The sequence below is a fragment of the Fistularia commersonii genome, chromosome 16, assembly GCF_037954325.1.
Source record: "Fistularia commersonii isolate RoL2024-O1a breed Wild chromosome 16, RoL_Fcom_v1.0, whole genome shotgun sequence".
NCBI classification, from domain to species: domain Eukaryota; kingdom Metazoa; phylum Chordata; class Actinopteri; order Syngnathiformes; family Fistulariidae; genus Fistularia; species Fistularia commersonii.
Window position 1 is genome coordinate 852,301 of NC_141299.1, and position 23,403 is coordinate 875,703.

At 41.7% G+C, this 23,403-nt stretch overlaps 1 protein-coding gene across 2 annotated transcripts in view; it reads right to left on the bottom strand.

Moving 5' to 3' along the window:
- raver2 (ribonucleoprotein, PTB-binding 2) overlaps window positions 1-23,403 on the bottom strand; it is an 86,674-nt gene that overhangs the window by 37,418 nt on the left and 25,853 nt on the right. For both annotated transcript variants that reach the window (XM_086162447.1, XM_086162448.1), the window contains exons 3-4: window positions 6,696-7,003; window positions 5,349-5,513 (exon numbers count right to left, since the gene is read on the bottom strand). In XM_086162447.1, coding sequence (XP_086018573.1) covers window positions 5,349-5,513; window positions 6,696-7,003 — 473 coding nt within the window. The remainder of the gene's footprint in view (window positions 1-5,348; window positions 5,514-6,695; window positions 7,004-23,403) is intronic.

Consider the following 23,403-nt stretch of genomic DNA (forward strand, 5'->3'; position numbering starts at 1 on the left):
TTCACACCAAACATGGAGGTAAGGATGCTAAAGTTAGCAGAATCTGTTCACGAAAGCCACATCCAAAAACACTGCTGCAATGAAAGCTACTTTTGTAACAGAACAACTCGTAAACATCATTTTTTTTACATCTATGCAAATGTATACTGTATGTAACATTTTGGATTTGAATGAGTAATAAATTCAACATTAAGGGGTAGTTACATTTATTTTACATTACATATAGTTTCATTTATACTGTTGCTGTTACATGTGGACCCTGGAGGGCAACTATTATGCTTCGCTAATATGGACCTCAGTGAAAATGAGTTTGACACCCCTGTTCTCAGCCATCTGGCACTGAGCCTCAGCGGCAGAGGAAGATGCTAACTTTTGGACATGTGAAAGCAAGTATAGGAAATGTTTATAAGAGAGTGGGAAAGGTCATTAAGCTTTAAAATATATATAAACACGGCCAGTACTTCGCGGATTCTGGTTCTGGAACGCAACCCCTGCGATAAACGAGGGACAACTGTCTGTATTTTTCCTTGAGTGCTGCCATACCGAAGGATAAACTCTGTAATTAAGAATAATGGGAGACAGCCGCCGAGGCAGCACGGCGCACTGGAAGTGACATCTTCCCCACTGCATTTCCACTCCCTCGCATTTCAGATCAACGGCGTCCCCCGGGGATCCGTACAGAACCGTCTGACAAACTGTTGCAGTGGCGCTGGGGGGAGGAGGGATGATGAAATTCAAAAATGAATTTGAGATTTAAATGATAAAAATTATGGACGATTAGTTGTTAGCCTTTTTGTCAACCTGGACATGAGATGACGTCAGATATGATTGCCGAGAAATTTAGCGATATATAAGAACGGGTCTATTGTCACATATAAGGCGCGTTATAAGGTGCATGATAAAACATACTGTACATAAGGCAAACAAAATAGTTAGTTCAGTTGAACTTTATCCAAGTCATTCACTAGTTCAATCAGCCACAATTTTGGGCCATCTTGCTTTGTTAACACCATTTCACTACTTCACCCATTCACACATGTCTTGCCCTAACTCTGTTGTCTTTCATCCTTGTTGTCACTCCATTCACTTCCTGTTTACTTTTATTATTGCTTTTATTGTCACTCTGTTTATGTTCCAATCCTTCGTTTTGTTGTGGTTGCCTAGTCTCACTTTTGCTGTCTTTTTTTTCCATTCTGTCTATTCTTACCCTTGTTGTTGTTAATGCTGCTGTCTATTTATTTGTGGATGTCTTTTGCAATCTTTTAATTGTCTATTTATATTCAGATTTATTGGTCGTGTAACTGTTATGCAATCAGGTAACATAAGATAAACTTTATTGATCCCCATAGGGTAAATTCCTTTGTCACAGCAGTGTAACAGTTAGGTCAAAAAATAGAAATTTAAAATAAATATGAATATAAATACAAATAGTGAGACAGAAGACAGAAGATAGCAAGACATCCAGGAATAAATGTGAGTGACAATAGCAATGACAAGAATAAAAATGAATGAACAAAAATAGGCAGGGTGCATGCGGGCTGGGACCAACAAGGATATGACAGGATAGGACATGACGTGAAAGTTTATCTTATCTTATTCCCTCGCATACTCTATTTGGTCTTCTTTGGCGCAGTTGATGTACTTGCTTCCTCCGCTTCCATACAATTGATTCATTCATGGTAAATTCTTTCTCAGCTGCTCTTTTCCCATGACGTACTGCGTAACAGATCACCTTGAGCTTGAATTACGCCTCTAAGCATGTTTCTTAACATGTGCCATTTTTGGGGGTCCTCATACACACAAATGTACAGTATATGCTTCAATTCATATGTTGAAGCACAGTACGTACCGCTTTTACAAAAAGTGTCGGAGGTAAGCGTACTACATACTGTTGTCTGATTGGTTTATGATTGCCAGCGATAGCGTACACTTGAAGATAGCGTGAGGCTGGAACCACATTGTATTCCAGTGCTACATAATTAGTTATCTAACATTGTCTGACGTTGCAACCCATATTCAACCAAGGATCAGTTTTAATACAACGTGGGAACAGTCTGACAATCAAGTGGAGCAGCTTGGTCACTTACCACTAAAACATTTTGACAGATGTTTGAGTGCAGTGTACCACATTAAATTGGTTGGAGGTCAGAAAGCAAAACAATAATTCATACAAAAGGCGGATTATAGGGTGCACGGACAATTTTCGAGAAAATTTAAGGATTTTAACCGCGCCTTATGGAGCTAAAAATACGGTAGCCTTTTTGTCAACCTACATACTGGACATGAAATGACGGCAGTTATGATTTAGCAAATAATGACGAGAAATGACGCGATATATATCCAGAGATATGACGCTGGATGATGTTATTTAATTACATACTACATGACATTTGTGTTGTGATGTAGTCGTTATAGATGTGCTTTGAACAGATGTATAATTATGGCTAACTTTAAGATAAGAAAAACTTTATTGATCTCCATAGGGGAAATTCTTTTCTCACAATGGCGTAACACATTAAGTGTCAATGAATATGAATATAAATACAGAAAAAGAGACAATTGGAAGATAGAAAAAGGCATAAGAATGGACAACAGAATGGAAAAAAAAAACAGTATGGGGGACAAATAGGCAACCAACATGACAACAATGGGGATGGGAATACAGAGTAACAATACAATAATTGTTATTACTATTACTACTAGTCGTCGGTGGAAGTAGTCAGATTTTATCTCGCATGAGCGACTGATTGTAAAAAAATACTGGAGAAATTTACTGTGGAGCCATTACCTTCTGCAATCAGTCTCTTGGAGACCACTGTCGCTGGCACGGTGTCTCCACCGTCTGGCTTGTGATGTCACCGTCTGGCCTGTGACTTCATGTATGGCCTTGGGCGATTGATTTCAATCCACGAACAAACCAAACTCGAGGCTGCAGCCTCGTGAGCGCCATTTGTCGTTTTTTGCAGCGCTCGCGGGGTAATGAGCTTTTCGCGCACGCCATCTCAATCGCGCGCGTACTTGTAAGTACATACTGTACTGTAGATGGAAAACAAAAAAACAAACAAAAAACATTGAACCATAGGTCAGAGCCTGCTGGCTCTGCAACAGTGAAGCAACATGAGCTTAACTCCCACAAAGCACTGTGGCACCGGGATGATGTGGGTGTATTGATTTCTGTGTGGGAGAGGGTAGAGGGGTGGAGCTAAAATTGGAAATGCGGCAGATGACTGATCCCCCACTGAGTGATGTATAAATGGGCATGTGGGGGCGGACCGTATGAAACGGGAGTACGGTATATAGAACCGGCTGATGAGAACGACTTAAATCAAGGGGACGGTGAAGTGGACGGGGGGTTGAGGGGCGGGTTCGGCAGCTCGGCGGCCACTTCTTACCATGGAAACAGTAAGGGATCGCAAGAGGGTGCTCAACTGACCCTTGAGTTTTCAGCAGGAATGAACATTTCACAGGGGAATAAAAAAAGGGAGCGCACAAAACGACAAACCTTAAATACGACAATGAGAGAACTAGGAGCAGAATTTGAAGACCTTTGCCTTCAACACTGGCTCCCTGCTGATGAGATGAAATGGTCAGCAACCTCTTGGATGCATCTGTTTTTAGATTAGACCTTCCACAAGGCGAGAAAAAGACTTGTTCCACCGGGCTCTCCGCTAAAAATGTCTGATCCATCTTCTACAATTTCTAGTCGAAATTTTCTTGTCTTGGCAAGTGGACTTGAATTTCTTCACTTGAACACGTTTCACACCTCATCCGAGACGCTTCCTCAGTTCTAATGACTTAAGACCTTGAACCCCTAAATGCTCCCCTGGCGCTGGTGGACGGCAGCCTATTGCTCATGGTTCATCCATTGTTGATTGTTCTTCGCAAGTTCATTACCCCTGTATTCTTTGTCTTGCGCTTCCTTACCAGCTCCTAGTTCCCGATGGCCAACGCCTCTCGTTGCCAGCCACAGGTTCCTGTCACCCCTAGCCAGCTCCTAGTTCCTGAGACCCCATGACATTCCCCAGGAGACAACCCTGCCCCAGCACAGCTCTCCATTCACCTTCCTCTTCAATAAACCCCTTAAGACGCCCTAAATCCTGAGTGTCCTTGCATTTGGGTCAGGCACACCTTCCTTAAACACGACAGGGTCTAGGTCATGGTGGCTTGTTTTGTAAGTGGAAGAGTTGATCTGCAGAAACTAGGTGTAAGGGGGGGTTGTTATGCTGATGGAGGCGTCTTTTGTTGGAACAAATGAGCAACTTAGTGGGGTTACCTGGATTGGAAATTAACTGGGATGTGAAAAGGTAAAGCTAAACAAAGGAGTGAACATGAATGTCCACATGAACTGAGGCTCATGTGGACATTACCAGGGGCTGGCTCTTGTGGTGGGTCTTTCCTGGTTGTTTGGAGGGTGCAAATGGGCATGGTCCGTGTGTGCAAATCCGTCTTGGTATTGATCCCAGAGCGGCATTGAACATTTGTGAAAGGTTGTCTTCTGTTCAGTGATGGTTTTTCTGTTTTGACAAAGATGGCTTCTTTGACTCCTCTCTCGAACCTTCTGTCTTGTCTGGCCAGTATACGGACATTGCTGTCTTCAAACCAATTACCCTTGTTCTTCAGGTGTAGGTGAGCTCTGGAGTCCTGTCCTGAAGTGGTGGTTCCCCTGTGTTGGACGATCCATCTGTGCAGAGCTTGTTTGGTCTCTCCAATGTCATCATTACAATCCTCAGTGCAAGGGACAGCATACACCACATTCTCTTGCTTGTGCCTGGGTGTTTTCTCCTTGGGGTGCACGAGTTTTTGTCTCAGGATGTTGTGGGGTTTGAAATGTACTGGTATATGGTGCTCATTGAACACCCTTCGGAATTTCGCCAAAACACCAGCAACATACGGTATGAGGATGTTCTTTCTTTTGTTGTTGTCTTCTGATATATTCGGAAACTCCCCATAGGTTATGAGCGCTAAAGAAGCGTTTCGGATGAGACGTGAAACGTCCTCAAATGAAGAGATTCAAGTCCAGTTGCCAAGACAAGAAGATTTCGACAAGCATTCACAATAACCTGGATGACCAAGAACCTCCACAGAGATCTTCAGTGAGGCCTCCCGTCCCTCAATTCCCGAAGAACTCAATTGTAGTCCCTCCGTTGACTATTTTCCCGTCGGCATTATCACTTGAATTTCCCTTTGAGTCTCGTGTGTGTCCACTGGCATGAAATTCATATGAAAAGAAGCTACCATCACCTCAACATCTGGGATACTTCTGAAACACCTGGACCCAGCAGAATTACAGCATGTAAAGCCAAAAAGGCAGCACCATCTCCATGTAGAGGGCGTTCTCACACACCTACCTGGCAGAACACGGGTTTGTAGGTTTCGGAGAATATCTGGGTCAGCTCTTCAGAGTCGCAGAGGTCCAGCGGCAGCCGGTCCACACACAGACACTTGGAGTGCAGGTTCTCCTCTTGGCTGAGCTGGTTGACGTCCATCCACTGTACCATCAAGGATCGGTCTCCCTACACATCCAAGGCCAGAGGAGACCCCAGTGACTTCCTCCGAACTACAATGTCATCTATGCAGCAGAAAATAGCATTACACTTTTTTCGCTTTGTCACACTAAAATTGAAAAAAAATTACAGAGCGCCTAAATGGAGGAAGAAATTATATCTGGATAAAAAGATTTGTGCAACCTTATTTTCTGACAATAAATTTCAATCTAAACTGCCCTTCTTCCAGTTCTATTGACCTCATTCCCTTATCTTCCTCTCGTGGATCCTTACCTGATTACTAAGGCAATATTACTGCACTATGTGTTATAAATAATATTCTTTGGTTCTTGTTTACCTCCATACCAACACGTTGAGCCAACAGGGTTGACAAAACTCATTTCTATTCACAGTCATAGAATTTACATCCAGATGTTTTCATTGATTTAAATTGCATCATTATAATGCAAAAAGGAAAAAAATAAAAGGAATTTACTAAAATCCAGCGAGAGCGTGAGACATCAATTAAATAGAAAAGGAACAAATCAGCAAGATGGTGTATTTTCTGGCCCTAACTCTGTTATCCATCCTTGTTGTTCTCAGTCCATTCACATCCTGCTTATTTTTGTTTATTTATTGGATTTTTGTTATTGTCATTGTCACTCTGTTTATGTTGTCCTTTTGGTTGTCTTTTTTCACCCTTACTGTCTTTTCTTTTTTCCAATTTTATTATCCATTCTTATCCTTGATATTGTTCTCTCAGCTGTCTATTTATTTGCGGATGTCTGTTGTTATTTTCTAATTGTCTCTCTATTCATATTTATATCTATTAATACTATAACTGTTATGCTGCTGTGACAAAAGAATTTCCCCTATGGGGATCAATGAAATTTATCAAATCTTAAAAATGCACTTCAATTCAAAACATGATGTTTCCATCATTTTCTGGATTTTTATATAGCTCAAACCAGATTCCATTCAATTCCGTAAAAATGTTTGATATTATTCTCATCGATTAGTTCCAACATTGTAATAATTTAAAGTTTCAAGAAAATCCTGCAAGGTCAGTGACGGAGACTTTACCAGACAATTATGCATTTAAGTGGGGATCAATATAGTCTATCTTATCTTATTTAGCACTAAATATTTGTGAAACGCTATGAAAGCATTTTACTTCAATAATAAAACTTTATAGGATAGTTGGACACGTACCAGCGGTCGGCCCAGCAACTCGGAACGTGCCCGAGACGCGGAGTCCTTCTTCATGTACTCAACAAACCCGTATCCCTTTGAATGGCCGCTCAGCTCACTGTACACCAGGAAGGAGCGCTCGATGTTTCCGTAGGCGCGGACCAGCTCTTCAAACTGTTGGGCGGTGAAGGTGTGGGGCAGGTTGGTGAGGCAGAGCAGCGAGTCCGTGGGCTGCAGGGTGACGTTGATCAGTCGTCCCCGGACAGTGCTGTGGTGGAGGGAGCGGATGGCATCCTGAGCCTGGTCCCCGTTCAGCAAAGTCACAAAGGCTGGAGGAGGGGACATTATGGAGACGGCGACGGGGTGGGGGAGAGGACGGACGACCAGAAGAAACACAAAGAGAGACGTGCACGGACATGAACGGGCGTGGGGGGGTCGAGAAACACAAACATACATATAAAGCAGACCTCAGAGGCGAGGACAGAGGAGGTGGAAACGCACAGTCAAAGAACATGCATAAATGAAAATTAAAAAATGAATGAAAGGCAAAAGAAATAGACATCGCAAGCCCAATGTGGGGGGGGGGAGGAGGAAGGGAGGGTGACCCAAAAAGAAAAGGAAAAACAGTGAGAGGTGGATTTGCACGTGAAACCAAAAAAGGACACACAGTCATAAAGACAGGACAGACAGTCACACAGAGAGAAAGACAACACATTAGCTAGAAAGCCAAAAGGGAGGCACTATGTAGGGTGGAGGGGATGCACTGTGACACACAAGTACACACCTTATCTCATCTAGCTCTGCTGTGTGGGTGAACAAGGGACAAGTGTTGGCCTCCTCTTCCTTGCCACACTCATAAAAGTCCCCAATAAAACGTTACCAATAAACAGTGAATGATGGGATATCGCTGTTTACTACCGCAATTGTATTTGTTCCATCTTTCCCTGCGAAGCGGCAAAACCGCCTTCCTCGGACCGAAATGATCATGGACTACTGGGGTACCTGCAGAAATACGTACAAAGTACCTGGAGCTATCGACTACCACTACTACATCTAAAACATCCTGCAGAGGGAAGCAGCCACGGGGCTAGACCAACAAGAAGTGAAAGTGCCATGTGATACAACTCTGATGTAACCATGGCGATGCGATTTCACTGTTTTTGTTGCTGCATTCAACTGTTTTTGAATAAATGCAGGAGATGCTGATGGCTTACTGTAGCAGCACGAAGATATGCAAACATGTTCACAGGAAGGAGGGACATCCAACACTATGTAGACCAGGATGAAGTAGTGCTTTTTGGTAAATTGCAAACCGGCTGGTGAAGTGAACTGACCTAGAATCAGTCTGAGGGGTCCTGAGGCAGTGCAGGACAATCGCAGAGGGGGAATTCTGACAGGGGGAACTTGGTCATGATTCAAGAAGTTCAAGAATAAACTACCCTTTGTGGCTGCAATTGAGGAACTGGCGCAAAAAAAAAAAAAATCACCTTTTAAGAGCTACAATGAAGTGTGCAGATCATTTGCTTGAGATAATGTCAGTTGTGACATACTCACAACTGATGATAGCTTTAGCTTTGGGAAGTCCATATTGCCATCGCACAGATGGTTATAAGGCTGAAGGCCACCACAGAAGAAGTGCAAGAGGCTTATGGCCTCTAGAGGCTGTAGGGGGGGCGTCCTCTACTGACTCTTGAGCTGACTTGTCAAAATAAAAGAATCCTACATTACCATGACAGTATTGCTGAATTACAAATGTAATTTTTCATGAGAATGTTTGACATTTGAGTATCCGGTCGGACTTGGACTTTCTTTGGTCGCAAAAGGGAAAGGAATCCCAGAAAGAACTGTAGTTACTCAATTCAAGCTGGCTCTGAGAGTTAGCCTCCATGCTAGAGGACATACGTGAAAATGTTGTTGACTGAATGACTACCATTCAGAAAGGTATGTAAAACACCTGCTGGGGTCCTGGGATGGGTCACTACGGGGAAACTGGAGTGGAGGTCTGAACCCTTAAGTCCCTTGGTCAAAAATTAGTCATAAAGATACACATCCTTTCTTTTTGGGCTGCTACCTTCTCTGGTCTTTCTCTAGACCTCTTCCAACCACAGCATTTTTCCATCCAGATCTTCACCATCCCTCCTCTGTCCATGTCCAAACAATCTCAGACTGACTCCAGAACATCTAACATGTGCTGATGGACTTATCACTGAGTTCAATAACAAGCTTCCACTTTATAAAAAGACAGCTGTTTCTATCCCATGTTGTATTGCAGAATGTATTGGTTGGTCGGCCAGATTGGACACAGACGCTTCCTCTATTCCTCAAAATCTTCTTGTGGTGGCAACTGGACTTGAGTTTCTTCACTTGAAGACAGTTTCATCGCTCATCTGAAAGGCCTCTCAGATGAGAGGTGAAAATATCTTTCAACAAGAATTCACCCTGGCCTTGATGACTGAGAACCTCCACAGACATTCACTTGAAGATACAGTATTTCATCCCTCATCCTTGAGGCTTCTTCAGTTATAGGGGCAATTTCCGAGCTGAGTGAAAATTACGCCAAAAAGGGGTGGTCCCCAACGGAGCGGCTCAGCTCACTGATTGGACGTTACATTCAGTGGCAGCTACCATCAAATGGGATTTTAAAATCCCCTCCTTTTCGGCGCTTTGGCAGTGTGTGCCATAGATGGCCCTGATGAACAAACCGCCTCCAGTAGAAATCCACAGGTGGAGTTTGTGGCGTGTTTGCAGAGGAAATTGGACCGGTTTCTACCAAGGACCGGGGCACTTGCCCAACAGGTGTTTTTTGGTCTCTAAACAGGAACACTGGAGCAGGAAGACGGGGATGAAGCTCATACTGCAACATCCATCCCCTCCTGAAGCCCATATTGATCCCGCTCTATCCTATCCTTCAGCCAGGGGTGCAAACACATGGCCTGCAGGCCAGTACCGGCTTGCTAGGGGGTCCATTCTGGCCAGTGGAATAAATCTACAATTTGAAGAAAGACATAGAAACTACTTTTCTAAAATAAAAATGCGGTTCCTATATTGTCTGCTAGGAGTGCAGTTGTCGTCAGTGTTAGCAACATGGCACAACACTATGTGACTCAGATGGCGACAATGCGGCTTCGGGGTCTACAAATGGCATTTTTACTTATTGTTAGAAATGTACCCGCTTTTCTGTTAGCCCCTCATCAGCAAGATATCCTTGTCAAAAAAAAAAAAAAAGTGGACATGGAGTGTATAGTTTTCAATTAGAGACCTGTATCTTAGCCCCCGGAGGAAAAAAAAAATGAACGATGAAATGAATGTATATGGTTCTAAGAAAGCTATTTGGTTGAGTGGTCACTTCTGACTTCCGACTACTGGTGCCTCTGACCTTCGGTGACTGAATTGCACTTTTTGTAAGTTGCTTTGGATAAAAGTGTCTGCCAAATGACTGCAATGTAATGTGATGTAATGTATTCTTAGTCTGGATGCAGCAAGTTTCTGTGCCACTATGAGACTCGCCATGGCGAAAAATACAATAAAATGCACAGAGATCTGAGAAGTGTTGTTGAACTTGCACTTACTTTTTTTTCATGAATCTCAGGCTGTTCATCATGTATTTTTTGAAAGGAAAAGTTCATTACATATGAAGATTTATATATAATTTACCTGTTCTGCTTAACACTAAAACAAAGGAAAATTTTTGACTAAGTGTTCCTTCTAGGTAATTACGCCCTGATTTTACTGGTCCGGCCCCTTTGACATCAAATTAGGCCATATATGGAACACAATGAGTTTGACACCCCTGCCTGAGGCCTTCTCCACCTTTTCCTCTCTCCATCTCCTGCTTCTCTTCATCCACTGGCTGCGTTCCTGCCTGCCTGGCCTCGGGGTGCCGCCCCCAATCAAATCAATTACCTCCAACTCACATACACACACTCCGGAAGAGATCTGATACACTAAACTAAACCCGGTTTTAGCATGTAGCCATACACCGGGCATTACAAGGAGAAGGCTAGAATACGGTTTCTCTCTCTTTCCTGACAGCGTAGCCGGAGAAGCCGGATCAGACAGGAAACCCTGTTTGATACTTCTTCCGACACTGGTATGGAGGATCCAAAGTCTCCTCGGCGGCGTGTATTTTAATCTTATTATTCACAGCCAGGCGATTATTACGTGAGCTATTTCAAAAGGGAGCGTCTGGAAAAATAAAGAAATTCGCAAAAGCCAAAGCATTTAATTACAGGTCTCTGCTTCTGTTCATGTCGATTGGGGGGGAGGAAAATCTGTAGAAATCACCTCGAAGGCTGCAATTTGTGCTGCCACGTTCACTCCTGAAGGAGCTAATTAAAAACAGGGGAGTTATGAACGACACGGCGGACCCCTGGAACCTGGGGCCACTCCTAGAGCTGTGTGCTAGACAGCCCCCCGTGCTGCTTCTCCGCCCGGACGGAAATCCCAGGAGGAGGGCAGCTCCGTACAAGTAAACAAGTTGGTGGATGAGGAGAAGAAAACTCCCGTGAGAATGTGTTGATTCTGACGAACGGGGCTTGCATTGATGGCGGGTCATTACCGAGGGACATGGAAACATCTGACACGAGCGGCAAGAAACAAATGGTCGTGGTGCAGCTTCCTGATGAGGGTTTAATTTTTCACGAGTCACAGCAAATTCCCATGCCTTATTCTATTTCCTGTAAACCAGAACTCTAATGGGCAACCATCTAATGCAGGGATGTCAACCTCATTTTCACCGAGGGCCACATCAGCAAAATAGTTGCCATCAAAGGGCCACATATTATGCTAACAGTATTAATGTAACTAAATGTAATGTAAAATCAGAATGTAACTACTCTTTAATGTTAACTCTGAATTTATTACTCATTCAAATCCAAAATATTACATATGCATTGGCATAGATTGAAAAAGAATGATGTTTACTAGTTGCTCTGTTGCAAAGCTAGCTTTAACTGCTGCAGTGTTTTTGGATGTGGCTTTTGTGAACACATTCTGCTGCCATTGTAGTTTGGCTTTTAATTCTTGGACAGTGTGTTCTTTTTCTGGGAGGCTAACTTTAGCATACTTAGCTCCATGTTTGGTGTCAAAATCCCAACGTAGATTGTAATCTTTGACAATCAACGCTGCTTCATAACACAAAAGACATACCCTGTTTTTCTCCTTGAAGCACAAATATATTCACCTTCCCATCTTTCTTGAAACAACCTTCCATCTGCATCAACTTTGGCTTCCTGGACATTTATGGATCACTTGTATTTATCAATTCTACAATTATGCTGCTGTGACAAAGGAATTTCCCCTATGGGGATCAATGGAGTTTATCTGATTTTGTTTATTTTAAAACAATCAGACCTTTTAAGATGTTATCACAGGCCACATAAAATGACATGACAGGCCACATTTGGCCTGCGGGCCTTGAGTTTGACACATGTGCCTTAGTAAGTGCAAAACGCTTGGGCTTCATAGTAAAGCTTGAAATAAATTACTTTCACAGATATTTCAGGGAAACAGTGCAGGAAATGTAGAGAAGGATGCACCACTGCTCAGCCAATCAGAGCCCTGGATTCAGAACACCATGCTCTGGTTGGTTGCTACCCTCGAAAATGATTATTTCACAATAAAAATAATTGAAATAATAAAGAATCATTTGTACCGCATTTTCACAATATGGTGAGGAAATAATAAATAAATATAAATTTGCGGGCCTTGAGTTTGACACGTGATCTAATGTATACAAAATACTGCCAGTGTGTAACAGGGTTTTTACACGGAAACAAGAAACAGAAAATGGAAAATGTGTCACTTTGTGCTTGCTATGCAGTTCTTTGTACTCCTATCAGACAAAGGGTGAAAGGCTGCCTGCACAGGTGCACAGATTCAATGCTCCTAGGCCACTAAGGATGTTTTAAATAATAAACTGGCCTCACAGACGTAAATATCGATCTCTTCCGCTGTCATTTAGTCTGAATCCTTTGGGATACTATCTTTGAGCAGAACATTCATCGAGAGGATCTCAGTTGGTTTGACAAGCGCCGACAAACCGCAGAGCTCCAAAAATTGACAGAAAATCAAATTAGGTCTGTTTGCTTGGATTTCAGCAATGATGAAGCAGGGAAGAATCCTGAAACTGTTGGGCAGGAAAATGGTTTACAATGTCAGAGGCAAAGGATGCATGTGATAATGAATTTTCACTCTCTCTGTAGATTTCTGAAGAAATTTAATTTTCAAGAAATCAACGTTAGCAAGATCATCGCGATGACAGGATTATTGAGACATCCATTGTTGTTAGCATGCCATGTCCATCGCTCTGTTTTCATGTTAACACCAGTAAGACAGAGATTTTGCCCATTTTGATCACTCCATGTATTATTAATTTCCAGTTTACATTAGAAAAATACCACATTCATAAAACTGTATAATCAAGTCCACCTTTAAAATGTCATATTTCAATCAGGACACAATGTACCATTGTAAAAACACAACAATGGTGTTGATGCGATTATTTCCACAAATGCTGTGAATCAATTATGTGCTTCAAATGAGAAAAATCTCTTCAAATGTCTGCTGTGAAAGGGAAGGTGGAGAGAAAAGAGCTGACGACGGTGATGCTCTGAAAACATATTTATTCTGCAGCTTCATCTCGCACCGAGGTCATGTGGAGAGCATGGAAGCAGGAGGGATGAGCTTCCTCTGAATCTGTTACTTGCTCCCTATTCATCAGTCTCACACACACACACACACACACACACACACACACACACACACACACACACACACACACACACACACACACACACACACACACACACACACACACACACACACACACACACACACACACACACACCAGTGAGCATTTACTCCAGAACCATCCTAGCAATCGAGTCCCGAAGGATTCACCGAGCTACAACTCGTATTAATCTTTAGATCATAGCACACACCATCTTTGAGGGCATGTGCCCTTTGATCGGGAGGGTTCTCCAAACATTTACCCAGTGTGAGGAGCACACGCAGCAGAAGATATTTTATCCAGTCAAACACATCAGCCGTCTTAGTTTGGTGGACGCCGCTCGGCTTCGGTATCTACACCAGTTAAAACTTCACGCCGACGGCGTCCTCTCCTCCAAAACGCCCCCTTCGCCTTCAATTTCCCCGTCATCCTCGTCTGCGCTTTGTCTTCTGACACGTCAGACCGCCCACACCGTCATGGCCACCTTCTTTTGATTCTGCTTTTGCTCACCGTTCAGCTCCACCAGTTACAGCAGAGCGCTGCTGCCCGGAGGAGCTTACATGACGGCCCACCGGACGTCGAAAACAACGCGAATATTCCACTTATCCCTCCTAAATTAAACTGGAACCTGGAAAACAAGTTTTGTTTACGGGGATGTGGTGCGGCAGACGGCAAGAACGTGTACGGACGAGGCGTCAGCAGAGTCATTCGGGGACGGTTTAATCGTTTTAGAAAGAGGAGCGGCTTCACTCAATTAATAAAACCATTTTATCTACATTCTCTTTATTATGTATTATTATATTTATACAGTATTTGCTATTTATAAAGTCTGGGCCGGATTAATAGCGCGCCGATTCATTTCGATGTCGAAATTTTATTTGATACACAAGTACATTGAGTTACAAGCTTGGTCACAGAGCCAATTCAACTCCTAAGTCAAGGTTCAACTGTACTTGGGAACGGCAGGAAACCTCAAGATGACAGGTCAATGTCTGGATGACCAAACATCTCCCTCCCAAGTTGTTTATCAGTGGACAAATTGGCTTTTACACAGATGCTTACTTGTGCTAAAAGGACATTTTTAACCCAATTAACACATGCAATGATGCATAATCCCTGATGCTCCATTGCTATCTGCTGGCAGAGCTGAGGAGGTGAAGATGGACGACTCTAAACAACATATCAGCCTCTTGACGGGAAGTCTGAGTGCAGGAAACCCAAGATGGGGCAATGGGGCAAGAGGAAGTTGTAGTAACACTCTGCAGGAAGCAGTATTTCCTTTGATTGAGGCACTTCGTGCTTATAGTACCACGTCAACCTACCACGCTGTTAGAAATGGTGAGGTTCAGGAATATGGCTCAGTCCTCTTCTTCACTTCTTTTTCCTTTGGGCTTTTCCCTTAAGAGAATCAACCTTCTCCATCTAACCCTATTCTCTGTATCTTCCTCTCACACTAACTAACTTCATATCCCCTCTCACTACATCCATAAATCTTCTCTTTAGTCTTCCTCTAGACCCCCTGCCTGGCAGGTCTACCTTCAGCAACCTTCTACTCAGATATTTACCATGATTTGGACATGAGCAGGGGAGTGTTCACGTCCAAACCATCTCAGTCATCGCTGTTGGTCATACATGTCCTGCACCCCTGTGACAGATTCTTCTTTTCCCTTCAGGAGTCTCCACACTGAATCAACCTTCTCAATCAACCTAACCCTTTTCTCTGTATCCTCTTCTCACACACCAACTGCCTTCATATCCTCTACCACTATGTCTATCAATCTTCTCTTTGGTCTTCCTCTAGACCTCCAATAGCAGCATCCGTCAATCAATGTATTCACTTTCCCTCCTCTAACTAATCCTACAGGAGTGACGCATGAACCTGAGAACAACCCACGGAAGATGATCCTTGCTCATTTTCTGGTTCTTTGGATCAAATGGGGCATTACCAAGCATTCCATGATGAAACAATCAGTCTGGAATATTAACTATGCTCATTTGTGGAGGAAGAGCTTGTGGGAAACTGGGCTGCACTTACCAAATTTTTGGAGACCATAAGATGCACCGTGTTATAAAGCGCATGATAAAACCTACGGAATATAAAGCCAAGCAAAACAGTAATTTGAGTCAAACTTTATTGAAGTCATTCACTTGTTCAATATAACCCACTGGTCAATTTCTTCCTCTAACTGTGGCCATCTTGATTTGTTTCCCTTGGAAATTCTATTTGGTCTTCTTTACTCGGTGTAGTTCATCTGTTGCTTCCTCCACTTCCGTTCTATTGATTCATAAATGTTGAATTCTTTCACGGTTGTTCTATTCCCATGATCTACTGTGAGACCGATCTGCCTCTTAACAGGTGCAATTTTTGGGGGTCTAAAACACACAAATCTACAGTAATATGTCGTAGCACTGTACATAACGGTATTACAAAAAGTGGCAGAGATAAGCACACTATGTACATTATTGTTCTGTGGTTGGTTTATGGCTACCAGTGATAGTGGACACCTGAAGTTAGTGTGAGGTTGGAACAACCTTGTAGTTATCTAACATTGTCTGATGATGCAACCCACATTTAACCAAGGACCAACTTTAATACAATATCGGAACTGTCCAACAATCAATCCGGAGGAGCAGCTTGGTCGCTCACTTGGTCGCTCACTAAAGCATTTTGACAGATGTTTGAGCACCGTGTACCACATAAGATTGGTTGAAGGTCAGTAAGCACAACAAGAATTCATTCATAAGGTGTGCCAGATGATTTTTGAAAATGTAAGGATTTTAAGTGCACCTTATAGAGCAAAAAATACAGTATCCTTTTTTGCTCTTTATATTTCCAAGCCAGGTATCTTAATGTAACATATGGATGGGCTGATAGAGGAATGGAGGTAGAGATATTTAAGAGGCGACGCTAAGTGGATCCAACACTCGACAGTCCGCCCACTCAGCCGCCCACGGCAGCATTGTTCACAGCCGCGCACATTTCACTTCATCATCGGAGGATCGGGAACGCTAACATCGCAGTTGCGCGACAGGGATTTTCCCTAAATGCAGTTCCACATTTGGAATTGTGTTGGGATGCTGCTATCGTGTCAGCAACATATAATCATTAAGATAGAGGACGACTATGGACCATGAGAACTGTGAAAACAGGTGCTGATTGGCTGCTGGCTGCATATTTATGTGCCTGCGTTTGGCAAATACACTCGTTTTCACGTCACTTGAAGTTTTAAACCAAAACAAAAAAATAATTTCAAATGGCCTTCTGAGCCGCGGTCCAGCAGGTAGAGAGATTTTTCTTCATTTTTTTTTTTTTTTAATCAGTAATAATTTTTTTTTTTTTGTTTAAATCATGATATGACAACTCACCCCGCTAGCCACTATTTCAAATATTCATGATTTATTGATCTCCCCGGTACATTCCGTCTATCTCCCATTTTTCCAACTGTCATATTTGCCGTCCCTCCCTCCATCTGTTGGGCTTATTTATCATAAATCACACATTCTTTCGCGGTGACTCGATACTCAGCCTCATTATCCATCCATCAAATGCGCTTTCAAAATTCTTCCTGTTCGCGAGTCCGACATTTTTCTATCACTTCCTGTCACCCTTCAACAAAAGAACAATTGCACCAGAACTACTACTTCCAAGCCCAAGAAATTTAAAATGCAGAACTGGCAGACAGAGTGAGGATGGTAGCATGGTGAGCTACTAAAACAGCTCGAGCTCTCATTGCAGCCGCCGATGAATTAGTCGATTAACTGAGCCACCGCATGAACTCCTTTATTGCATTTTGGAAGAAGATGAGGAAGATTTTTTTTAATCTTTCCTGAAAAAGACTATTTTACAAATGGAGACACCAAAAAAAAAAAAAAAACGCTACCAAAGGATTGAACTGAACTTTAGGTGTGAACTTAACATTTACCTTCACGTTACACTTTCATAAGGCCACAGCATCTGGTTTGGGCCCAGAATGCAATCTGCCCCTATGATATAAGCTTATAGAGCTCATTTTGCTATTCAAAAAATTTAAAAGTTTTTTAACTTAATTTTTTTTTTTTTTAACTTGACCCCCAAAAAAACAGGGCCTGAGAAATTAAATAAATAGGTAGAAAAAAATCTGTCAGGCTAAATAAATAACTATCAATGCAACCCGTACACTTGGTAAAAACAGGAAACACATTTTCGGAAGGATTTATCGCCGCTAAAATGGGTTAGCGGCAAATAGCACCATGTAAGGCTCTCCACAGGAGAAGGACCTTAATTTAGTCACATCCAGTTCTACGTGCAACGACACCTTTCCATTCTGCCCTCTCACAAAATGATCTGCTCATTATTCAATGGTAAATGTAAGATCTGATCTTGGCCGTCCACCTTCACACCTCCAAAAGCCAGTACACTATCTGATGTTCCTCTTCTCTAAACAGAGCTGATGTTTGTTTAAAAGCAGTATATTTAGTCTGTGACTCGTGGTGTGGCTCAGAGATGCGGAAATGAAAACAAACCAATATCTTCTGCCTCGCCGTTCAGAAAAATGACTCTCGCGCAAACGGCAGAAAGCACGGATTCTTCCACGCTGGCCTCGGCTCTTCTCAGAGAGGAGCTTCTTTTCTGGGGTTTGCACATCAAACTTGTGTTGTGCTTTTCGATGCACTGTGACGATCAAGGGAGCTCCTGGCAGCTGGCAGACCACAGAGCATGAAGAACTGATTCCTGTTCCACCTCAGAGTGCACCACAAGAGGAAGTGTAGCTTGAGTGCCTCCCGAAGGGATTGAGATGCATTTTGGAACGGCGTTGTTTCAGTCTTTTTACCACATTAAACATTATGGATAAAAATCACCCTGCCACTAAAAAGAAACTTTTATTGACATGATGTTAGACAACTTTGTTTCAGAGGGGTTTTTTCCCCATTCTAAAGCCCAAAGAAAGTGACCTTGAGCTGAGATATGAACGGTCGGTGTATCATACAGAATCATCTGGAAAGGACGGTGGGAAACAGTGAAGGGAGCTTTGATTTTTCACAAAAACATTCACCCTCTCATCATACAGACAACCATTCACCCACTAACCATGTAGACAATAATTAACCCACTCATCATATAATCATTCAACCACTCACCATGTACTCAATAATTCACCCACTCATCATATAGACACCCACTCACCATGTAGACACAATAATTCACCCTTGCATCCACTCATCATATAGACACATTAATTCACCCTCACATCCACTCATCATATGGGCATACAATAATTAAACCTCTCATGAACTCATCATAAAGATATACAAATAGGTGCTCTTTTATCTGCATGTTATACACAGACAAAAGCATTCACCCTCTCATTCACACGTATTATCAACATACAATCATTCATATGTCAAATAGACCAACCATTCATTCAAAATATAGACACACAGCCATTCACCCTTTAATCCACTCATCATAGGAACGTAACTATTCACCCACTCATCATATAAACATACAATTCATCCCTTTATTCACACATAATATAGAAGTATGACTATTCATACATCTAATATAGGCTAACATTTCATCCTCCCAGCCACTCATCATATAGACAATCATTCACTCTTACATTTTCACATCATACAGAGAAAAAAATCATCCTCCCATTCTGACATCATATAGACAAGCATTCACCCTCTCAACCACTCATCATATCAACATAAAATTCATCCTCTCATCCACTAATCATATAAATAGATTATTTGCCATTTCATTCACTCATCATATAAACATAACTATTCACTCTCTCCTCATATAAACACAACCATTCACCCACTCAGCTTATACATGCAATAATTTACCCTCTCATGCATTCATCAAATGGGCATACAACCATTCATTCTTTCATTTGCCCATTAAACACCAACAAAACCATTCAACCTCTCATTCACTAATCCCAGAGACCTACAACCATCCATCTATATCCCCTTTATTTTTCTTATTTATAATATTCAGGGTCTTTTTTAGGTTATTCATGTATTATTTAGCAGAGCTGAGGCCACACCTGTTTGTGCACTGCACTGCAGTGAAAACAAAAGACTATTGTACTCTTCACGCAGTTTTACGTGTTCATTTCATTTCAACAACCGACGTGTTATCCAAACGTTCCCATCATCCAGCCTGAGTCTAGAACGTGTCCGACAGTGTGTCACGACGACCTGCGCCAGCTGTGTCAATCTGGAAACAAACATCTCAGGATGGCACAAAAGAGTCTGACTGGAAGCACACTTCAGCAGGAGTTAGGAGATTTAAGGATAAAACACAACATACAGGAGATGGTTTAGGAGCTCCACAGCTGGTCTCCTAACCCACGGAGGAGTGTGATGGCGTCAGAAGCTTTACATACACTCTTTAACACTGCAATATAATTTTAGATCCAAAACATTACATAACATTATACATTATAATATAGCCCTTTTTTCCATCCATCCATATAAAAATAAAAAAAAAAACAAAGAAGGAAAGAGAATCATCATGGTTGCCAGGACCTTCTCCTTTGCTGGAGTGGTCATGAGAAGGTCCATCCGAGCTGTGTCTTCATTAGACATCAACTGTGAGGCCAGATGAGAAAATAATGGACATCAACAATCATGAAACTTGTCATGTCATGTTCACATATTTGCATATTTTGCAGTCTGCGCATGTGTGAGTAAAAGCTGGCATTTTAATTTGTTTGATTTTTTTTTTTTTTTTAATTTGACCCCACAAAAAACAGGGCCTAAGAAAATAAGCCAAATAAGCAAGAAAAATTCCGCCGGGGGGTGATAGAAATTAAATTTAAAAAAAAAAAGTCTCATACAATGGAGGAGGTCCATCTGAGCCTTGCCTTCATTTGACATATACTGAGAGGCCAGATGAGAAAATAATGGACATCAATAAACATAAAACCTGTCACATCATATTCATATATTCATATTCTGCAGTCTGGCAGCGCCAGGTATGACAGTGTGTGTGCGTGTGTGTGTGTGTGTCTGTGTGTGTGTGTGTGTTCATGAAGGGGGGGGGGCAAAGGAAGGGAAAGATGCATCGTCCCATTTCATAGGCCTGTGATGATTTTCATTTTGTGAATCAAAAGATGGGCTGATGATGATAAGAGAGTGGAGACGGTGAATGAGAGAGAGAGAAGGAGGGAGGGAAAGAGAGAGAGGGAGAGAGAGAGAGAGGGAAAGAAGCGACAAGCTGCTGTCCAGGGAAGCAATTATCTCACGGAGACTGACTCTAGCGCTGTCACTGAGGACGGGAAGGTGGGTGAGTGGAAAGAGAGCAACGCTGATTCTTCTAATAGGTCCCAAATAGGTGGATGCAGTCCTCCGAGAGCAACACATGCACACATGCACGCATGCACGCACGCACGCACGCACACACCAGTCTTGCAAAGGTGTCAGGTTAATTCCACTTTCAAAGGCTCCCCATCTGTAATTACAAATGTCCCTAATGTCTCAATCGTCACTGAAACCCGGAATTTCAACACAAAACTATTTGTTCGGATTCAGTAAAGTTAGTATTTTTATTTCAAACGCTTCATTTAAATGCATAATTGCATTAAACTGTCTGCAGAGTGAGTCAGTGTTTTTCCTGACCATGCAGGATTATCTGGAAACTTTTTAAATAATTTGTTGAAATTATAACAATGTTGGAACTAATAGAATAAGATCAAACATTTTTCCTGAATTGATTGGAATCTGGTTTGATCTCCCTATAGAAAGAAATAAAATGATGGAAACGGGTGATGAATTGAATTAAGTTTTTAAGATAAATTTTTGACCCCGATAAGGAAATTCTTTTTGTAATATATAAAATAATTTATCTTTTTTTGGAGCACTTTTGGTATGCAGATTTTTTCCAACCCTTCTTCGTCGTGTGTGTGTTTTTTTTTATCAGTCTGGTATATAACAATCACAAAGATGGTGAGATGTGCCTGGTGAAAGGTGAATATATCTCAATGATGCTTAATAAAATGGAAAAACTAGAATAATGCAATTATTAGCAATCTGGGGCTGTGTAGGGCCGTCTGCTCGTGTATTACACACTCACACTCACACACACACACACACACACACACACACACACACACACACACACACACACACACACACACACACACACACACAAACAGAGTGAGTGTATATGACGAAATGTTGCTTCATGTGTCCTCTTCATTGCTGGACAGGACGGCCAAGCTCACAAAGGGCACCATTGAAAGGCTGGGATTCCCAGTATAGCCCACGCCTTTGTGTGCAGATCCCCTGTTGCACAGCACCGTGGAATGAGCGCACATACCTCTGGAGCTGGAGCCGGAGCCGACACACTGAATGTTTTGGGTAAGGTGTTTGGCGAGCGGCTTTAGCAGAGGCCTGCTAGTTCGCCGAACCGCACACCTTTCCCCCTTAGATGACACTACGTGAAAAACAAGTCTCAGAACCCCGAATGAAACACGATTTTTCTTCAAAAACCATGTGTGCGATCCGGCATTTGCTTTCTAATGTGTCGCTGGAACTGAGAGAAGCTTCCCTACCTCTTCTGTTCATCAGCAAATGAGCAACCAAGGACTCACAAAACTGGGTTTTGTTAACATGCTAACCAACCGATTGGCTGAGGTTGGTCGCTTTTCAGGATCATACGGCACTCCTGTAGCCTGTGGATCAGACGCAGCTGCAGACTGCTGCTAGGCCAATGGCTGTATTCAATAAAAAGTGGCAAGTGAAAAGAAAAAAAAGGATTTGTGAAATAGTTGGTGCGTGTTTATACTTTTAATAAATAAGCAATTTAACAATAAGGGTAGTGCAATTGTCAAAATGTGGCCAGAACAAAATTAAATAAAAATATCTAAAAAGTGGAAAGAAAAAAAAAAAAAAAATTGACCTTACATCTAAGTAAAAGCCATGCAAAAATAAATTGACATTAAAATACTATTAAATTCTAAAGCAAATGCCACGGGAAAAATAAAAATAAAAAAGAAACACCCCTGTTTGTTTGATACTGAAGAAAATGGCATGGGAAAAAAATAAAAATAAAGACAAAGGGAAAAACTGTTTTTTTATATCCAACCAAATGCCATGGATAAATAAAATTAAATAAAAATTAAGACACATGTTTGTTATATACCGACGCAAATGCCATGGAAAAGTAAAATAAAATGAAAAGGGAACATAGCTGTTTGTTTTATACTGAAGCAAATGCCATGGGAAAAAAATTAAATAGAATAGAAACATGTCTGTCATACTGTATATCCAAGCAAATGCCATGGATAAACAAAATAAAATGAAAATTAAATAAAAAGGAAGACACCAGTTTGTTATATACCTAAGCAAATGCCATGCAAAAATAAAGTGACATTAAAAAAAGGAACAAATCTGTTGTTAAATACTGAAGCAAGTGCCATGGGAAAAAACAAAAATAAAAAGAGAATGCGCCTGTTTGATAGTGAGGAAAACGGCATGGGAAAAAAACAACGGTTGTTTTTTTATATATACAACAAAGGATTAATAAAATAAAATAAAATTAAATAAATAAAAAGGAACATGCCTGTTTGTTATATACCTAAGCAAATGCCATGTAAAAATAAGATAAAATAAAATAAAAAAGGATCATGCCTGTTTGTTCTATACTGAAAACAAGGCCATGGGAAAAATAAAATAAAATAAAATACAAATATGTCTATTGGTTATATAACCAATCAAATTCCATGGATATATAAAATAAAATAAAATGAAATATAACAAATATGATACTTGTCTCTTCTCAAGAGGGACCACAGCATCCATCCAACTACATCTAACAACCGCTGAGCATTCAGCAGGAGAAACACCAAAGATTAAGCCACAAATGGAATCTGGGCACAGACAAATATCACTGCGGAGTCAAAAACATTGACATTCGATCCAGCACTCACATCCAGGGAGACGCATGGTGTTGGACACCTTGCTCACTGGATGTGGGCTGATCAACAACCTGCTGCTACAGAGCTG